The sequence below is a fragment of the Choloepus didactylus genome, chromosome 15 (assembly GCF_015220235.1).
Source record: "Choloepus didactylus isolate mChoDid1 chromosome 15, mChoDid1.pri, whole genome shotgun sequence".
Taxonomy (NCBI): domain Eukaryota; kingdom Metazoa; phylum Chordata; class Mammalia; order Pilosa; family Megalonychidae; genus Choloepus; species Choloepus didactylus.
The window spans coordinates 40,972,344-40,990,374 of NC_051321.1; the positions used below are offsets into that span (position 1 = coordinate 40,972,344).

General features: G+C 37.5%; 1 protein-coding gene across 1 annotated transcript in view; it reads right to left on the reverse strand.

Moving 5' to 3' along the window:
• The window catches only part of LOC119509882 (immediate early response 3-interacting protein 1-like), a 38,007-nt gene extending 22,182 nt beyond the window's left edge, over positions 1-15,825 (reverse strand). Inside the window, exon 1 of the mRNA XM_037803889.1 lies at positions 15,528-15,825. Within this exon, the coding sequence (XP_037659817.1) occupies positions 15,528-15,825 (298 nt within the window). The remainder of the gene's footprint in view (positions 1-15,527) is intronic.
• Positions 15,826-18,031: the final 2,206 nt, after the last annotated feature.

Genomic DNA, 18,031 nt, shown 5'->3' on the forward strand with positions numbered 1-18,031 from the left:
CTTCCTGTATGTTCATGCAAACATATACATCTTATAAGACAAATATATTTTTATCCCCTCCTTTTGAAAAATGAAGTAATGATCTAAAAGCCTTATACTGAGAAATACAGTAAAAAATGGGGACAAAAAAAATCACCTAGTGATCTTTTTTACTTTAATTGTACTTTTTCACTTTAATTTTTATTATTACTTTTGTGTGTGTGGTAATGAAAATGTTCAGAAATTAATTTTGGTGATGGACACACAACTATATGGTGATACTGTGAACAATTGATTGTATGCTTTGTATGACTGTATGGTATGTGAATATATCTCAATAAAATTGAATTATTAAAAAAAAAGTTAAATGGAAAAAAAAAAAGCCTTATACTATAACTTGTTGTCTGTTTTTTGTTTTACTTATGGATCCCATGGACTTACTTCCTCAGGTCACAACACCTAGAGCTAATGAAATTTTAATGGATGTAATGTCATTTTAAACCATTTCTGTAGTGATAAAAATTAAGGCAGCTTCCAGTTTCTTGCCTCAGCAAACAATGCTATTACAATCTTTATGTATTAATATTTATATTTCTAAGATATAGATTCACAAAAGTGAGATTGTTTTGTTAATAGATGTGTGTTTTTTAAAACTGTTTAATTCAGGTATAAAACACACACACACAGAAAGTGCACAGGACATACATATAAATACGACACTAAAATAATTATCACAAATCAAATACTCATGTGATCCCTACCTAGATCAAGAGAATCTGCCAGCATTTCAGATGGCCCCTCAGTCCTCCTCTGAATCCCTGCCCTCCTCCCTGAAAGTGACCACGATCTTGACTTCTAAACTACAGTTTAGTTTTGCTAATTTCTGAACTTTCAGAAGATAAATTTTATGCTATGTACTTTTTGTGTGTCTGGCTTATTTCATTCAACATGATTTTTGTGACATTCATCTGTTTTTGCATGTGGTTGTAGTTAATTTTCTTTGCTGTGTGATAATCCATTGTATGAATATCCATTCTACTATTGATGGACATTGGATTGTTTCCAGTATGGGGAATTACAAATAGGGTTTCCATTATCGTTACTGTATATGTGTTTGAATGTAGAAATGTACAATTTGCAGTTGGATACGGACCAAGGACTGGAATTGCTGGGTTGTAGGCTATGAGTATATTCAACTTTGGTTGATAATGCCTAACTCTTTTCAAACGCTGTTGTTCCAGTTTACACTCTCACCAACAGTGTATGTGAGCTCACCCTGCTACACATGCTCGCCAACATTTGATTATTATCAATCTTTCTTTATTTTAGCCATTCTGATGGATTTGTAATAGTATCATGTTGTTGTTTTAATTTTTATTTTCCCAATTCTCTGATGAGCTTGAGCACCTTTTCATCTATTTATTGGCATGAAGTGCCTATTCAGTATCTTGCTCATTTTTCTTTTGAGTTGCCCATCTTTTTCTGATTCATTTTTGTAAGTTCTATGTGTATTATGGGTACAGATTCTTTACCAGTTACATGTGTTACAAATCTTGTTCCACTCGGTTACTTGCTCTTTCATTCTCCTAATTATGGACTTTCTGGTGAATAGAAGTTCTTAATGAAGTTAAAAGTATTTCTTGTGGTTAAGACATATTTTATTCTGTTTAAGAAATGCTTGCTTACCCCAAAGCCATGACAATTTTATCCTATGTTATCTTCTGGAAGGTTTGTTATTTTACTTTTCATATTTACAGCTACAAGGTACCTGTACTTAATTTTTGTGTATGGTGTTTTTTTTTTTAATACTAATATCCAATTGTCCCAGCATGATTCATTGACGATAAAGATTTCTTTCCCCAGTACTCTCCAGTGCCATCTTTGTTATAATCCAAGTGTCCCACATTTTATGTGTGACTTTGTTGCAAGACTCTCCTTTCTGATCCATTGGTCTCTTTGACTGACCTTGAACCAGTGTCACACTCTCTTAATTGTGGTAGCTTTATAATAAGATTTGCTGTTTAATAATGTGAGTCCTTCTATATTGTTCTTCTTCAAGATTTTCTTGGCTATTCTTGCCACTTTGCATTTCCACGCAAGATTTTAGAATCAGCTAATCAATTACCACAAAAATAAATGAATAGATTGCAGAAGAGGCAGGGCAAGATGGCGGAGTGGTGAGGTCTAGGTTGTAGTTACTCCTCCAGGGCAGTTGGTAGAAAGCCAGGAACTGCGTGGACCATACATCGCAGAGGAATTTGGGATTGGATAAACTTCATACAACACTCCTGAACCTGTGGAACAGCTGAGATCAGTGAAATCTGTAAGTTCTCATGGCCAGGGAGCCTGTGCCACTCCCTTCCAGGCACAGTCCCGAGGGAGGAGGGGCCATCTGTGCTGGGAACCAGGAGGGAGAACAAAAGCTGCAACCATAGATAAACTGAGAGCAGACACCAGAAAATCTGGGAGCAGTCAGCCCAGCAGAGAGGAGATAGGACTAGCAAAACAGCAAAAAAAAAAAAAAAAACAAAACAAAACAGAAAACAAAATAAAAACAGAGACTTTTTGGAGTCAGGTGAACATAATACGGAGAAGGTCAGAGCTCAAACAGAATCAGACACATATGCAAATCCAGGGAGGGAGGGCATTTGCTTGAAAAACCAGCTTCTCTGCTTTCTCCATTGCTCCTTAATAACCCTCAACTCCTGGTCTTTTAGCATTCCAATAGCCCATTAGATCTGCAAAGACTGTAAATAGTCCATACTGGGCCCTTCCTTTTTTTTTAAATTTTTTTCTCTTTTTCTAAAACAATTACTCTAAGAAGCCCACTACAGAAAGCCTCAAAGACTTGCAATTTGGGCCCAGGCAAGAGCAGAGCTAAGATAGCTCTGAGAGACAACACAATAAGACTAATTGCAGAGAAAATGTCCTAAACACCATAACTTCCCAGCCCTTTTGGGAACTCAGATCCCAGGGTTTAAAATTCGTTAACTAGCTTCAGTCACCCATGCCCCAGACTGGGTTAGGGTCACCTGGAGAACTAAAGGCTCCCTGCCTTCTTACACTGGTGGGGGAACTGCAGACTGGCAAGCACCACCTGCTGGACAGCATAGGAGAAACACAAAGTCTAAAGGCCTCACAGGAGGGTCTCATTTACAAGGAAACTGCATAGCCTCCTCCTGAGACCTGGGCCTCTCTGGACTAGGAAAATCTGACTGGGGCTTGTAATATCTGAGGAGACCACTACACAAAGAGGCTACATAGAGGCAGGGCAAGAAACAGAAAAACAAGAGGTGAAAAACTCTGATCAACTAAACAGAATCTAAGTTAAAGGTCTAGAATAAGCTGAACTAAACACCACAGGTTAGAGAACAAAGCCAACCAACAAGAAAATCCTAGGTAAAAGAGTGAAAACAAGCTCCAGAATAAACTAATCAAGAAAGCCAGATGCCTAGACAGCTTAAGATAATGAGCCATACTTGGAAACACAAAAGTATGGATCACCCAAAGGAAAAGGAACAAACTAATAGTTCAACTGAGATACAGGAGTTGAAGGAAATATTGCTAAATCAAGTCAATGAGCTGAAGGAAGAATTAATTGGAGATGTTCAAACAAATCTAAATCAATTCAAAAATCAAGTCAGTGAGCTGAGGGAAGACATAGCAAAAGAGATGAAGGATATAAGAAGGACACTGGGTGACCATAAGGAATGATTCATAAACTTGAAAAAACAAATGACAGAACTTATGGGAACGAAGGGCATAATGGAGGAGATGGAAAAGACAATGGAGGGATACAACAGTAGATTTGAACAGGCAGAAGAAAGGATCAGTGAATTGGAAGATCAGACATCTGAATTCACGCACATGAAAGAACAGATGGTGAAAAGAATGGAAAAATATGAGCAGGGTCTTAGGGAGCTGAGTGACAACATGAAACGCACAAACATATGTGTTATGGGTGTCCCAGAGGGAGAAGACAGGGGGAAAAGGGCAGAAAGAATAATAGAAGAAATAATCACTGAAAATTTCCCAACTCTTATGAAAGACAGAAAATTAGAGATTCAAGAAGTACAGCACACCCCAAACAGAATAGACCCCAATAGATGTACTCCAAGACACTTACTGATCAGATTTTCTAATGTCAAAGACAAAGAGAGAATTCTGGAAGCAGCAAGAGAAAAGCAATCCATCACATACAAGGGAAGCTCAATAAGACTAAGCACAGATTTCTCCACAGGAACCATGGAGGTGAGAAGACAGTGTTATGATATATTTAATATACTGAAAGGGAAGAACTGCCAACCAAGAATTCTATATCCAGCAAAACTGTCTTTCAAAAATGAAGGAGAGATTAAAATATTTTCAGACAAACAGACACTGAGAGACTTCGTGAATACGAGACCAGCACCACAGGAAATACTAAAGGGAGTGCTACAGGCTGATAGGAAAAGACAGGAGAAAGAGGTTTGGAGGAGAGTGTAGAAATGAAGATTATCAGGAAGGGTAAAAAGAGAGAGAGAGGAAAAAATAAGACATGACATATAAAATCCAAAAGACAAAATGATAGAAGAAAGTACTGCCCTTACAGTAATAACACTAAATGTTAATGGATTAAACTCCCCAATAAAAAGACACAGACTGGCAGAATGGATTAAAAAACAGAACCCATCTATATGCTGTCTACAAGAAACTCACCTTAGGCACAAGGAGAAAAATAGGCTGAAAGTGAAAGGTTGGAAAAAGATATTTCATGCAAACAGCAACCAGAAAAAAGTGGGAGTAGCTATATTAATATCAGACAAAATAGACTTCAAAAGTAAAATAAAAGACACAAAGAAGGACACTATATATTAATAAAAGGGTCAATTCATCAAGAAAACATAACAATCATAAACATTTATGCACCAATCCAGAATGCCCCAAAATTCATGAGGCAGGCACTGAGAACACTGAAAGGAGAAGTAGATAATTCCGCAATAATAGTTGGAGACTTCAATACACCGCTCTCATCAATGGATAGAACATCTAGACAGAGGATCAACAAGGAAACGGAGCCGTTGAATTATATGATAAATGAACTAGACTTGACAGACATTTATAGAACACTACACCCCACAATAGCAGTGTACACATTTTTCTCAAGTGCTCATGGAACTTTTCTAGGATAGACCACATGCTGGGTCACAAAGCAAGCCTCAATAAATTTAAAAATATTGATATTGTAAAAAACTATCTCAGATCATAACGGAATGAAGTTGGAAATAAACAACAGGCAGAAGATTGAAAAATTCACAAATATATGGAGACTAAACAACTCACTCTTAGAAAACCAGAGGGTAAAGGAAGAAATTACAAGAGAAATTAGTAAATACCTTGAGGCAAATGACAATGAAAACACAACATATCAAAACTTATGGGATGCAGCAAAGGCAGTGCTGAGAGGGAAATTTCTTGCCTTAAATGCCTATATTGAAAGAGAAGAGAGAGCAAAAATTCAGGAATTAACTGTCCAACTGGAAGAACTAGAGAAAGAACAGCAAATAAACACCAAAGCAAACAGAAGGGAAGAAAATAACAAAGATCAGAGCAGAGATAAATGAAACTGAGAACAAGAAAACAATAGAGAGAATCAACAAAACCAGAAGCTGGTTCTTTGAGAAAATCAACAAAATTGATGGACCCCTAGCTAGGCAACAAAAAAAAAAAGAGAGAGCAGATGCAAATAAATGCAATCAGAAATGGGAAAGGAAACATAACTACTGACCTTGCAGAAACAAAGGCGATAATGAGAAGATGCTATGAGCAACTATACACTAATAAACTGGACAACTTACATGAAATGGACAACTTCCTAGAAAAGCATAAACAACCAAAATTGACCCAAGAAATAGAGGACCTCAACAAACCAATCACAAGTAAAGAGATTGAGTCAGTCATCAAAAAGCTCCCAAAAAAGAAAAGCCCAGGACCAGATGGTTTCACATGTGAATTCTACCAAGCATTCAAGGAAGAATTGATACCAATCCTGCTCAAACTCTTCAAAAAAATTGAAGAAGAGGGAAAACTACCCAACTCATTCTATGAAGCCAACATCATCCTAATACCAAAATCAGACAAAGATACCACAAAAAAAGAAAATTATAGACCAATCTCTTTAATGAATATAGATGCAAAATCCTCAACAAAATACTTGCAAATCGAATCCAGCAGCACATTAAAAGAATTATACACCACAACCAGGTGGGATTTATTCCAGGTATGCAACGCTGGTTCAACACAAGAAAATCAATTAATGTAATACACCACATCAATAAATCAAAGCAAAAGAACTACATGATCATCTTGATCAATGCAGAAAAGGCATTTGACAAAATTCAACTTCCTTTCTTGATGAAAACATTTCAAAGGATAGGAATAGAAGGGAATTTTCTCAATATGATAAAGGCAATATATGAAAACCCACAGCTAACATCATACTCAATGGGGAGAGACTGAAAGCTTTCCCTCTAAGATCTGGAACAAGACAGGGATGCCCACTGTCACCATTGTTATTCAACATTGTGCTGGAAGTTCTAGCTAGAGCAATCAGGCAAGAAAAATAAATACAAAGCATCCAAATTGGAGAGGAAGAAGTAAAACTTTCACTATTTGCAGATGACATGATTCCATTATGTAGAAAATCCAGAAGAATCTACAGCAAAGCTATTAGAGCAAATCAAAGAATACAGCAAAGTGGCAGGCTACAAGATCAACATGCAAAAATCTGTAGTGTTCTTATACACAAGTAATGTTCAACACGAGGAAGAATTTTAAAAAAAAAATTCCATTTACAATAGCAACCAAAAGAATCAAGTATTTAGGAATAAACTTAACAAAGGCCACAAAAGACCTATACAAAGCAAATTACAAGAAACTGTTAAAAGAAATCAAACAGGACCTAAAAAAAATGGAAGAACATACCATGTTCATGGATTGGAAGACTAAATATAATTAAGATGTCAACTCTACCTAAACTGATTTATAGATTCAATGCAATAGCAATTAAAATACCAGCAACTTACTTTGCAGAAATAGAAAAACTAATAACCAAATTTATTTGGAAGGGCAAGGTGTCCCAAATAGCCAAAAATACCTTGAGAAAGAGAAATGAAGTGAGAGGTCTCACACTACCTGACTTTGAAGCATATTACAAAATTACAGTGCTCAAAACAGCATGGTACTGGCATAAGGACAGAGATACCGACCAATGGAATCAAATTGAGGGTTCAGAAATAGACTCTCACTTCTACAGAAAATTGATCTTTGTTAAGGCAGTCAAGCCAGATCAACTGGGACAGAGCAGCCTCTTCAATAAATGGTGTTTGGAGAACTGGATATCCATTTCCAAAAGAATGAGAGAGGACTCCTACCTCACACCATATACAAAAATTAACTCTAATTGGATCAAAGACCTAAACATAAGCATTAAGGCCATAAGACTCTTAGAAGAAAATGTAGGGCAATATCTGTGCTGGTTTGAATGTATTATGTCCCTGAAAAAGCCATATTCTTTGATGCAACCTTGTGGGGCAGACATATTAGTGGGGGTTAAGTTGGAACGTTTGGATTAGGTTGTTTGCATGGAAATGTGCCCCACCCAACTGCAGGTGATAACTGATAAGATATTTCCATGGAAGCATGGCCCCACCCATTCAGGTGGGCCTTGATCAGTGGAGCCATATAAATGAGCTGACAAACAGAAGGAACTCAGTGCAGCTGAGAGTGGCATTTTGAAGAGGAGCTACAGCCAAGAGGGACGCTTTGAAGAAAGCACAGGAGCTGCAGATGAGAGACAGTTTGAAGACGGCCGTTGTAAGCAGGCTCTTGCTCCAGAGAAGCTAAGAGAGGACAAATACCCCAAGTGCAACTACGAGTGACATTTTTGAGGAACTGCAGCCTAGAGAGGAATGTCCTGGGAGAAAGCCATTTTGAAACCAGAACTTTGGAGCAGACGCCAGCCACGTGCCTTCCCAGCTAACAGAGGTTTTCTGGATACCATTGGCCATCCTCCAGTGAAGGTACTCGATTGCTGATGTGTTACCTTGGACACTTTATGGCCTTAAGACTGTAACTGTATAACCAAATAAACCCCCTTTATAAAAGCCAATCCATTTCTGGTGTTTTGCATTCCAGCAGCATTAGTAAACCAGAACAATATCTTAAAGATCTTGTGACAGGAGGTGGTTTCCTAGATCTTACACCCAAAGCGCGAGCAACCAAAGAACAAATAGACAAATGGTTTCTCCTCAAAATCGAACACTTTTGCACATCAAAAGACTTTGTTAGAAAAGTAAAAAGGCAGCCTACACAATGGGGGGAAATATTTGTAAACCACGTATCAGATAAGGGTTTAATATCTCGAATATATAAAGCAATCCTACAACTCAACAACAGAAAGACAAACAACCCAATTAAAAAATGGGCAAAAGACATGGACAGATACTTTTCTGAAGAGGAAATATGCGGTCGCAGTTGATTCGTCTGAGGGGGGGGGGCGGCCGGTTGCTGAACCCTCGGCTATCGGCGTTGCTTGGAGGGTACCGGCGGCGGGGGCTCTTTCCCGGAGGCGAGGGCGAGGCGGGGGACTTGGCCAGGTCCCCGGCGGGAGGCGTGCAAGGTGTGGAGGGCGGCGAGAAGGGAAAGATAAGACACTCTTCCTCCAGTAAGGGTAGAACAAAAGGACCTTTATTCCGGGGTGAGCACAGGTTATATGGGCTGGCATAGAGGGCGGGGGTTGTTACAAGCCAATGCTGAGGGGATAAAGGCTAGGATTGGTTTTGAGAGGCTGCGGAGGTTAGGATTGGTTCTAAGAGGGCACGGAGGTTGTTCTAAAAGGTGCAGGAGTTGCTCTGGCAACGGTGTCTGGCAACAATGTATGCGCACTGGTGGTGATGGGAGTTGCATTGGCAACGGGGAGTGTACGGGCAAGATAAGGAAGTGGGGGAAAGGGCGGTTGGGGGAAGGGCGGTTTCCTCCGGCAAGCCTCCCCCACCGGTGGTATTTTGGGTGAGGAAATGGGGCCTGCCTTCGACCTCGCTTCCTTAGGTCCGGGGGGCTGTGGAGGACACTGACCGCCCGTACCCACTACCCTCCCTAGGGGTTGCGCAGGTCCCCTAGCCCAGACCTGGTAAGTCGAGGTATATGCTCAGTAACCCGCAGAAATACAAATGGCTCAAAAACATATGAAAGAATGCTGAACTTCACTGGCTATTAGGGAAATGCAAATCAAAACCACAATGAGATACCATCTCACACCTACCAGAATAGCGATTATCCAAAAAACAGAAAACGACAAGTGCTGGAGAGGATGTGGGGAAAGAGGCACACTTATTCATTGCTGGTGGGAATGCAGAATAGTGCAACTGCTCTGGAAGACAGTGTGGAGGTTCCTCAGGAAGCTAAGTACAGATTTGCCATATGACCCAGCTATTCCATTGCTAGGTATATACTCAAAGGAACTGAAAGCGAAGACACAAATGGACATTTGTAAACCAGTGTTTATTGCAGCATTATTCACTATTGCCAAGAGATGGAAGCAACGCAAATGTCCATCAATGGATGAGTGAATAAACAAACTGGTTTATACGCATGATGGAATATTATGCAGCTGTAAGACAGAACAAAGACATGGAACATATAGTAACATGGATGAACCTTGAGGACATTATGGTGAGTGAAGTTAGCCAGAAACAAAAGGACAATATTGTATGGTCTCACTAATATGAAATAACACTAATAAGCAAACTTTGAGAGTTAAGAGCTGATAACACAGGTTACCAGGAGATAGAAAGAGGGTAGAGATCAGGCATTTGATGCTGAGGGACTACAGAAATGTTCAGCAGGAATGATTGCATAGATCCTGAAATGGATAGCATAATACTGTGTGATGGTAGCAAATATTATAAGTACATGGAACAAAGATGTCTGTGAGTAAAGCTGAAAGAGGTGGGATAGGGGAATGTATGACACCAGAGGTAAAGATAGATAATGAAGACTGGGACTATTTAACTTGGCAGAAACTGGAGTGACCAATGACTGTTGCTAAATGTACAAATATAAAAATGTTCTCACATGTGGGAGAACAAATGAATGTCAACCATCCAGGGTGTTGAAAAAAGGGATGGTATTTGGGAAAAACATAATCAAAGCAAACTGGAGTCTATGGTCAACAGTAACATTCCAGTATGCTTCCATTAAATGTAACAAAGGCAATATACCAAAGTTAAATGTGTATGAGAGGGGGATATAAGGGAGGGAAATGGGATTCTTGCTAGTGGTATTGTTTTTTGTCCTTACTATTATATTGTATTATATGACATTTTTATTTATCTTTCTATTGTCTTTTTTATTATTCACCAAAAAAAATTTTTTTTTTCATAATAACCAATATGTTCAAGTGCTGACTATGGTGATAAATGTACAACCATGTGATGATGCCATGAACACATGATTATACACTGTGGATGGATATATGTTATGTGAACATATCTCTATAATATTGTAGGAAAAAATATAAATAGAGGTAAAGGTGCTGGAGAAAACATGGAGAGAGGGATGTACCTATTTACTGTTGATGAGGAGTCAGAATGGTGTAGCCTTTCTGGAGATCACTGTGGTGGCTCCATACAAAGCTGAGTATGTGGGGCCAAGGGGTCCTGCTACCTCATTGTGGGGTGTGTATTTGGAGGATCTGGGAGCGGAGACAAGGGTGGACATTTGCACACTTATGCTTGTAGAGGCAACATTCATGATTTGCAATGGGTGGAGGTGACCTAAGGGTACACTGACTGAGGAACAGAATGGTGTATGCATACAATGGAATATTGAGCAACTACGAGAAGGAGTGAAGCTGTGAGACACACAACGAGGTGAATGGATCCTGTAGAGAGCATGTTGAGTGAAGTATGCCAGAAACCAAGGCAAACACTATAATGCCTCACCAATATGGACTAACTACAATGTGTAAACTCAGAATTATATCTTAGAGCACAGCCTAACAGGGAAATGATTATTGTAATGGTCCCTAGATTGTAAGTTCTTACAGCAGTCAAATCTATTCCTGAATTGTAATGGCTCTCTCCAAACTCTGAGATTTTGATCCCTTAATGTATAACCAGATTGGTCTCTAGAACATTGGGTATCTGTGTGACACCTGAAACTCAGAGCTAGAGCTCGGCAGATATGAATATCAGTATTTACACATATAGCAACTGTTAAAAAAAAGCTGAAACAGAACCCAGACTTCAAACAGGCATATGAATAAAGCAGATCTGGTTAAGACTAGAGCAAATTGGGCCAAAGGATAAAGGTTGAAACTGACTGTGTTCAAACTTCAACTTCCATGTGAGACCAAGGAAGAGATGTTTATTTGGTGTAGGATCTATATTTTCTAAACAATATAACTTCTACAGTCAGTTTGTTCAAATACTACAATTACATGGAACTTTGAATAGGAAGTGAGCTATGGTAGGTCTGTGTAGATTAGAATGAAATAGCAACACATCCTAAAGTAATTTGGGTGGAGAATAAAAATATATATTCGGGGCCTCCCTGAAGAGCTGGGGTAGGGTGCAGAGGTGTTGGACTTCCTCACCTGGATTGTTGCTGATGTTCTCACAAACGTTGGGGACTGATGGCTTGATGTGCTGAGCCCTCTGTCTTGGGGCTGGCCCCTATGAAGCTTGTTGCTGCAAGGAGAGGCTAACCCTGCTTATAATTGTGCCTAAGAGTCTCCCCGAGTGCCTCTTTGTTGCTCAAATGTGGCCCTCTCTCTCTAACTAAGCCACTTTGATGGGTAACCTTGCTGCCTCCCCTCTACGTGGGACCTGACTCCCAGGGGTGTAAATCCCCCTGGCAACGCAGGATATGACTCGGGGATGAGTCTGGACCCGGTATCATGGGATTGAGAACATCTTGACCAAAAGGGGGATGTGAAATGAAATGAAATAAAGCTTCAGTGGCTGAGAGATTTCAAACGGAGTCAAGAGGTCACTCTGGTGAACATTCTTACTTACTATATAGATAACACTTTTTAGGTTTAATATATTGGAATAGCTAGAAGTAAATACCTGAAACTACCAAACTCCAACCCAGTAGCCTTGACTTTTGAAGATGATTGTATAACAATGTAGCTTACAATGGGTGACAGTGTGATTGTGAAAACCCTGTGGATGGCACTCCCTTTATCCACTGTATGGATGGATGAGTAGAATAATGGGGACAAAACCTAAATGAAAAATAGGGTGGGATGGGGGAGGGGATCTGTTCTAGTTTGCTAATGCTGCCGGAATGCAAAACACCAGAAATGGATTGGCTTTTATAAAGGGGGTTTATTTGGTTATACAGTTACAGTCTTAAAGCCATAAAGTGTCCAAGGTAACACATCAGCAATCAGATATCTTCACTGGAGGATGGCCAATGGTGTTCAGAAAACCTCTGTTAGCTGGGAAGGCACGTGGCTGGCGTCTGCTCCAAAGTTCTGGTTTCAAAATGGCTTTCTCCCAGGACATTCCTCTCTAGGCTGCAGTTCCTCAAAAATGTCACTCGTAGTTGCACTTGGGGTATTTGTCCTCTCTTAGCTTCTCTGGAGCAAGAGCCTGCTTACAACGGCCGTCTTCAAACTGTCTCTCATCTGCAGCTCCTGTGCTTTCTTCAAAGCGTCCCTCTTGGCTGTAGCTCCTCTTCAAAATGCCACTCTCAGCTGCACTGAGTTCCTTCTGTTTGTCAGCTCATTTATATGGCTCCACTGATCAAGGCTCACCCTAAATGGGTGGGGCCATGCCTCCATGGAAATTATCTCATCAGAGTTATCACTCACAGTTGGGTGGGGTACATCTCCTTGGAAACACTCAAAGAATTACAATCTAATTAACACTGATAGGTCTGCCCACACAAGATTACATCAAAGATAATGGCATTTGGAGGGACATAATGCATTCAAACTGGCACAGGATCTTTTTTTTTTTTTTTAATTTTTAATTTTTATTCTGATTCTGATTCTTTCTGGTGTAAGGAAAAGGTTCAAAAATAGATTGGAGTGATGAATGCACAACTATAAGATGGTACTGTGAACAGTTGATTGTACACCATGGATGATTATATGCTATGAATATTTCTCAATAAAACTGAATTTAATAAATAAATAAATAAATAAATAAATAAGTAAATAAAACCCATTGGGATTTCCATTGAAAAATAGGTCATTTGGGGAAGATCTAACGTCTTTATCCATGTATTTTGTTACTTTTATCCATAAGTATTTCAGATTTTTTAATGCTTCTGTAAATGGTAGTTCTTTTTATTTCCATTTTAAATGGTTTGTTTCTAGCATATAGAAATACAATTGGTTTTTATATATTGACTTTGTACTTTGCAACATTGATATACTCTAGTATTAGAATATACTCAGCATTGCTATAGTCAATAATTCTAGCAGATTTTTATTGATTTCTTAGGATTTTCTATATGCATTATTATAACATCTGCAAATATATTTTCACTTTTTCTTTTCCAATCTGTATGCTTTCTATTTTTATATAACCTTATTACCTCTAGTACAATGTTGCATAGGAGAGATGAAAGCAAACATCTTTGCTTTGTTCCTGATCTTAAGGGGAAATCATTCATTAAGTATAATTTTAGCTGTAAGTTATTCATAGCTGTTTTTCACCCAGTTGAGGAAGTTCCTCCTATCTAACTCTTCTGAAAGTTTGGTTTTAGTTTTGTCAGTTGGGTTTGAGTTTTAGTAAATGCTTCTTCTGCATCTATTAAGATAATCATGAGATATTCTTCTTATATGGTTAAATAAATTTACTGATTTTTCAAACTAATCTTGTGTTATTGGAATAAACCCCATTTTGTTATGGTGTATTACCCTTTTTAAGTATTGTTCAATTCAATTTGTTAGTATTTTCCTAACAAATTTTGAGTCTGTGTTCTTGAGAGATATTGATCTGTGGTTTATTTTCTTGTAAGGGTAAGGTCTTTGTTTTTTGAAGCAGAATAATGTTGACCTCATAAAATGGATTTGGAATTGTTCCCTCCATCTTTATTTTCCGAAAGAAAAAAAAATTGTGTAGTACCAGTATTTCTTCCTTAGATATTTGATAGAATTCTCCAGCAAAGTCATTGGGGCCTAGTGTTTTCATTGTGCAAAGGTATTTAATTACACATTCAGTCTGTTTAATGGATACAAAACTGTTCAGATTTTCTTTTTCATCCTGAATTGGTTTTAGTAATTTGTGTTTACCAAGGGATTTGTCTATTTCATCTGGTCAAATCATTGTCACATAGTTGGTCATAATAGTCTTTTTTTTTTAACTTGGAAATTCAACTTTATTTACAAATATTCTCCTATAAACAAAACTGTCATTTCATCCCTTCAAAATACTATCACTGACAATTTCCACAAAAAACATTACATAGTTCTAACCTTTTTGCAGAAAATTGTATTAAAGGATGAGCAACTAACCTCACAAGACAGTCTAAGACATAAAAACAAAACCAAACATACAACAACTTATCCAACATAAATGTTCTATGTTCTGTTGTCAGACAGAATGAAGAATTATACTCACACACCTTAATATTTCCACCAGGAAATGAAAGCATGATAATTTGGGGGGGGGGGAGGCATAAATCCTTCACAATAAACTTATTCTTTCTATGTAATATAGTTTAATTTTGATTGTTTAGGATTTCTCTTGTAGGCTTACATTTATGCTGATTAAAAAAAAAAGTCATCATTGTAAAAGGGACACAGACTTTTCAACACAGATTTTCTACCAGTGAAAATATGGTTTGCTCTCCTCATTCAGGCAAATCAATAAAATACCTAATGCATAAAAGAACTTAAAACAAAAACACAATCATCTTGTGACTGACTGACTTAAAAAATTGGAATTCTCCCTGAAATCAGGGAGTACTGCCCCTCAATAGTTACTATAAATTTGACTTTTCCATAGCTGAGACAATATATAGTCAAAATAGTTAACCAAAAAGTTTTAAATTACCTATTTATCATTTTATATCTAGCAATTAGTTTTTAAAATCCTTTAAATTTTATCTGGGGGGATAATCACTCTCTCATCATAGCTAAGTCATAAGGAATGTCAAAAATTTGGGAAAACAGCAGTAACAACAACAGAAACTCATCCCTGAGGAGTGAGAGACCGAAAAATCTCTATGAACATAGACATGACAGTCTTGTTACCTTTTTAACGAACTTTTCTACACATGGACTATTATTAACAGCCAGCAATCAAATGTATTTCAATTCTGAATAGTTACTGCATCTGTTTTATTGATCTGATATTTTTGTAATGAAACTACAAGTGCAACATTTTAAAAAATCAGATAAATAGGAACTCTTATTTTACTGTCAGCTTTACATTTTTGTCAAGTGTAAGGTTGGCCAGCTAAGATATCTATATTCCAAAACTGACTGAAGTAATAACTTCTGCTTGCATCTTTTCTTCCGAGACTCCATTTCCCCCTTGGATTTTTACCCAAAAATAAAAGTAATACAATTGCAGTTGAGTTTACTGTTATTGATGGCACTCTCATCATGGTTCTCACAGATCGAATATGGTTCATTAGCTGAGGTTTAATTCCTGGCTCCTCTCCGAATCCACCAATTCCCTGAACTGTTCCCCAGCCAATGCTCCTGGTGCAGTACAGCAATGGCACTGCCACAGAGCAGAGCACCTGCAGCAGCAGGTCCAGGGTAAAGGCATGGCTCTGCTGCTGCTTAGGGCACAATGTTCTTAATATCTGTAGGATCTGTATTGTTGTCCGCTCTTTCATGCCTGATATTGGTTATTTTTGTCTGCTATCTTTTTTTTCTTGATCAATTTGGCTCAAGGTTTAGCAATTTTATTGATTTTTTTCAATAAACAAGCTTTTGGTTTCATTGATTTTTCTCTTTTTTCATTTCTGTTTCATTGACTCTGCTTTTTACCTTTATTATTTCCTTCCTTCTACTTATTTTGGGTTTAATTTGCCCTTATTTTTACTAGTGCACGAGTTCAACTCTTTACACCTGTATGCCTCAAACTTGTGATCTCCGTTAGCAAAGGCCTGAGCCTTATCAGGCTGTGATTCAGTCAGTTTGGGCTTCATCAAGCAACCTCCCACTCAAATAAGAGTATAGGGACAGACTTTTACAGTTTAAAAGTAAAGAGCACTCAAGACAAGAATTGAAATTCAACACATATTTACTAAAGGAGCACTTAAGGTAAAAATAAATTGACACATTACCAAGCCTGGGGACTTCTGCCCCTTCCAGATGTAGTTGGATATGAGATCAGAAGACCCCTCTAGTTTAAGTTACAGAGTATATATAGAGCCTTTAATTTAGGATACATTCAATTAAATCATATTCTCTTTTTATATTTGAACCATGGGTGATGAACTACAGGTGGTAAATCATGGGTGACTTAAAAATAAAGGAAGGTGTTCATAGTATTATTAGAGATTCAAACTTAACCTTGAATGTTTGCAAAACTTTACTGAAAATATTTCTACTAATTAAGCTATGACTTCTGTAAGAGCAATGTAACATACTCTATACTAAATTAGAAGGGAGATTACTATTACTTATATCTAACTTATTAGTATAGTTTTCTTTTTTTTATAATTAGTGTAACCATTACATCATGTTGATAAGCATACATTTGATCAAAACTGTATTCAGCCTTGTTACTTACTTACTCCATCTTTTTTTTTTTTTTTTAATAAACGGAGGACAGGATGGTTACATGTCATCTACATTTAAGAAGGTTGTGAAGGGTTTTTTCTTTCCTGAAAATATTCACAGATTTATCAGGCTCTGCAAGACTGTCCTCATGCTCTCCCTTCTTGCTTGGGCCTGTTTAGCCTCTCCCTCAGTACAATCTGTAATATAGGACTTGAAGGATATGAATCATGTGTTCCAGTTATTAGAGTAAGGCCTTTCCACTTCATATCTTTTGGAAATTGTACTTGAGTATTTTTTGGTAAAAGTTCTGTTAAATGTGCTTCTATATCAGAAGAAATAACTGGCTCTTCACCATCAGAACAGAAAGCATCAGGTGGTATGTGAGAGCAGCAAGTCTCCTCAGCTATCTGACCTTTACATAGAGAGGAATCAGTGTCCTTATTTTCAGATTCCTCAGTAGAGATATTATTCTGCGACACTAGCTTCTTAAGTTAGAAACTTTGATCATTAATTTTGGGCCTCTCTTCTTTGCTGATATTAAATGTTTTTGATATAAACATTTATAGCCATAAATTTCCCTCTATGCGCTGTTTTATCTGCATCCCACAAATTTTGATATGTGGTGCTTTCAATTTCATTCAGTTCAAAATAATTCCTTATTTTCCCTTGTGATTTCTTCTTTGACCTATGGGTTACTTAGAAGTGTATTATTTAATTTCCAAATATTTGGAGATATTTCAGATATCTTTTGTTATTAATTTTTAATTTATTTCCAAGGTGATCAGATAACACACAGAGTTATCGTGTTTTAATTTTTTATTATTTTAATTTTTTAACTTATTGAGACTTGTGACTTTACATATGGTCTACCTTGTTAATGTAATATGTGGTCTTTAAAAGCATGTGTACTTTGCTGTTTTTGGGTGGTGTGTTCTGTAAATGTCAATTAAGTTGATTGATATTCTTCAGATTTTCTATAATCTTACTGATTATAGAAACTCTATTTGTTCTATCAATGACTGAGAAAGGAGTTTTGAAGTTTCTAACTATAATTGTGACTCTGTTTATTTCTCCTTTCAGTTCTGTCAGTTTTTGCTTCAAATATTTTGAAGCTCAGTTATTGTTTAGATTGTTATATCTTCTTGATAAATTTACTCCTCTATCATTATGAAGTGTACTTCTTTTTTCCTGGTAATAGTCCTTGTTCTGAAGTCCACTTTCTCTGATATTGACATATCCGTTTAAGTTCTCCTATGATTAGTCCTTTCATGGTATATCTTTTTTCACCTTTTTACTTTTAACCTGTGTCTTTAT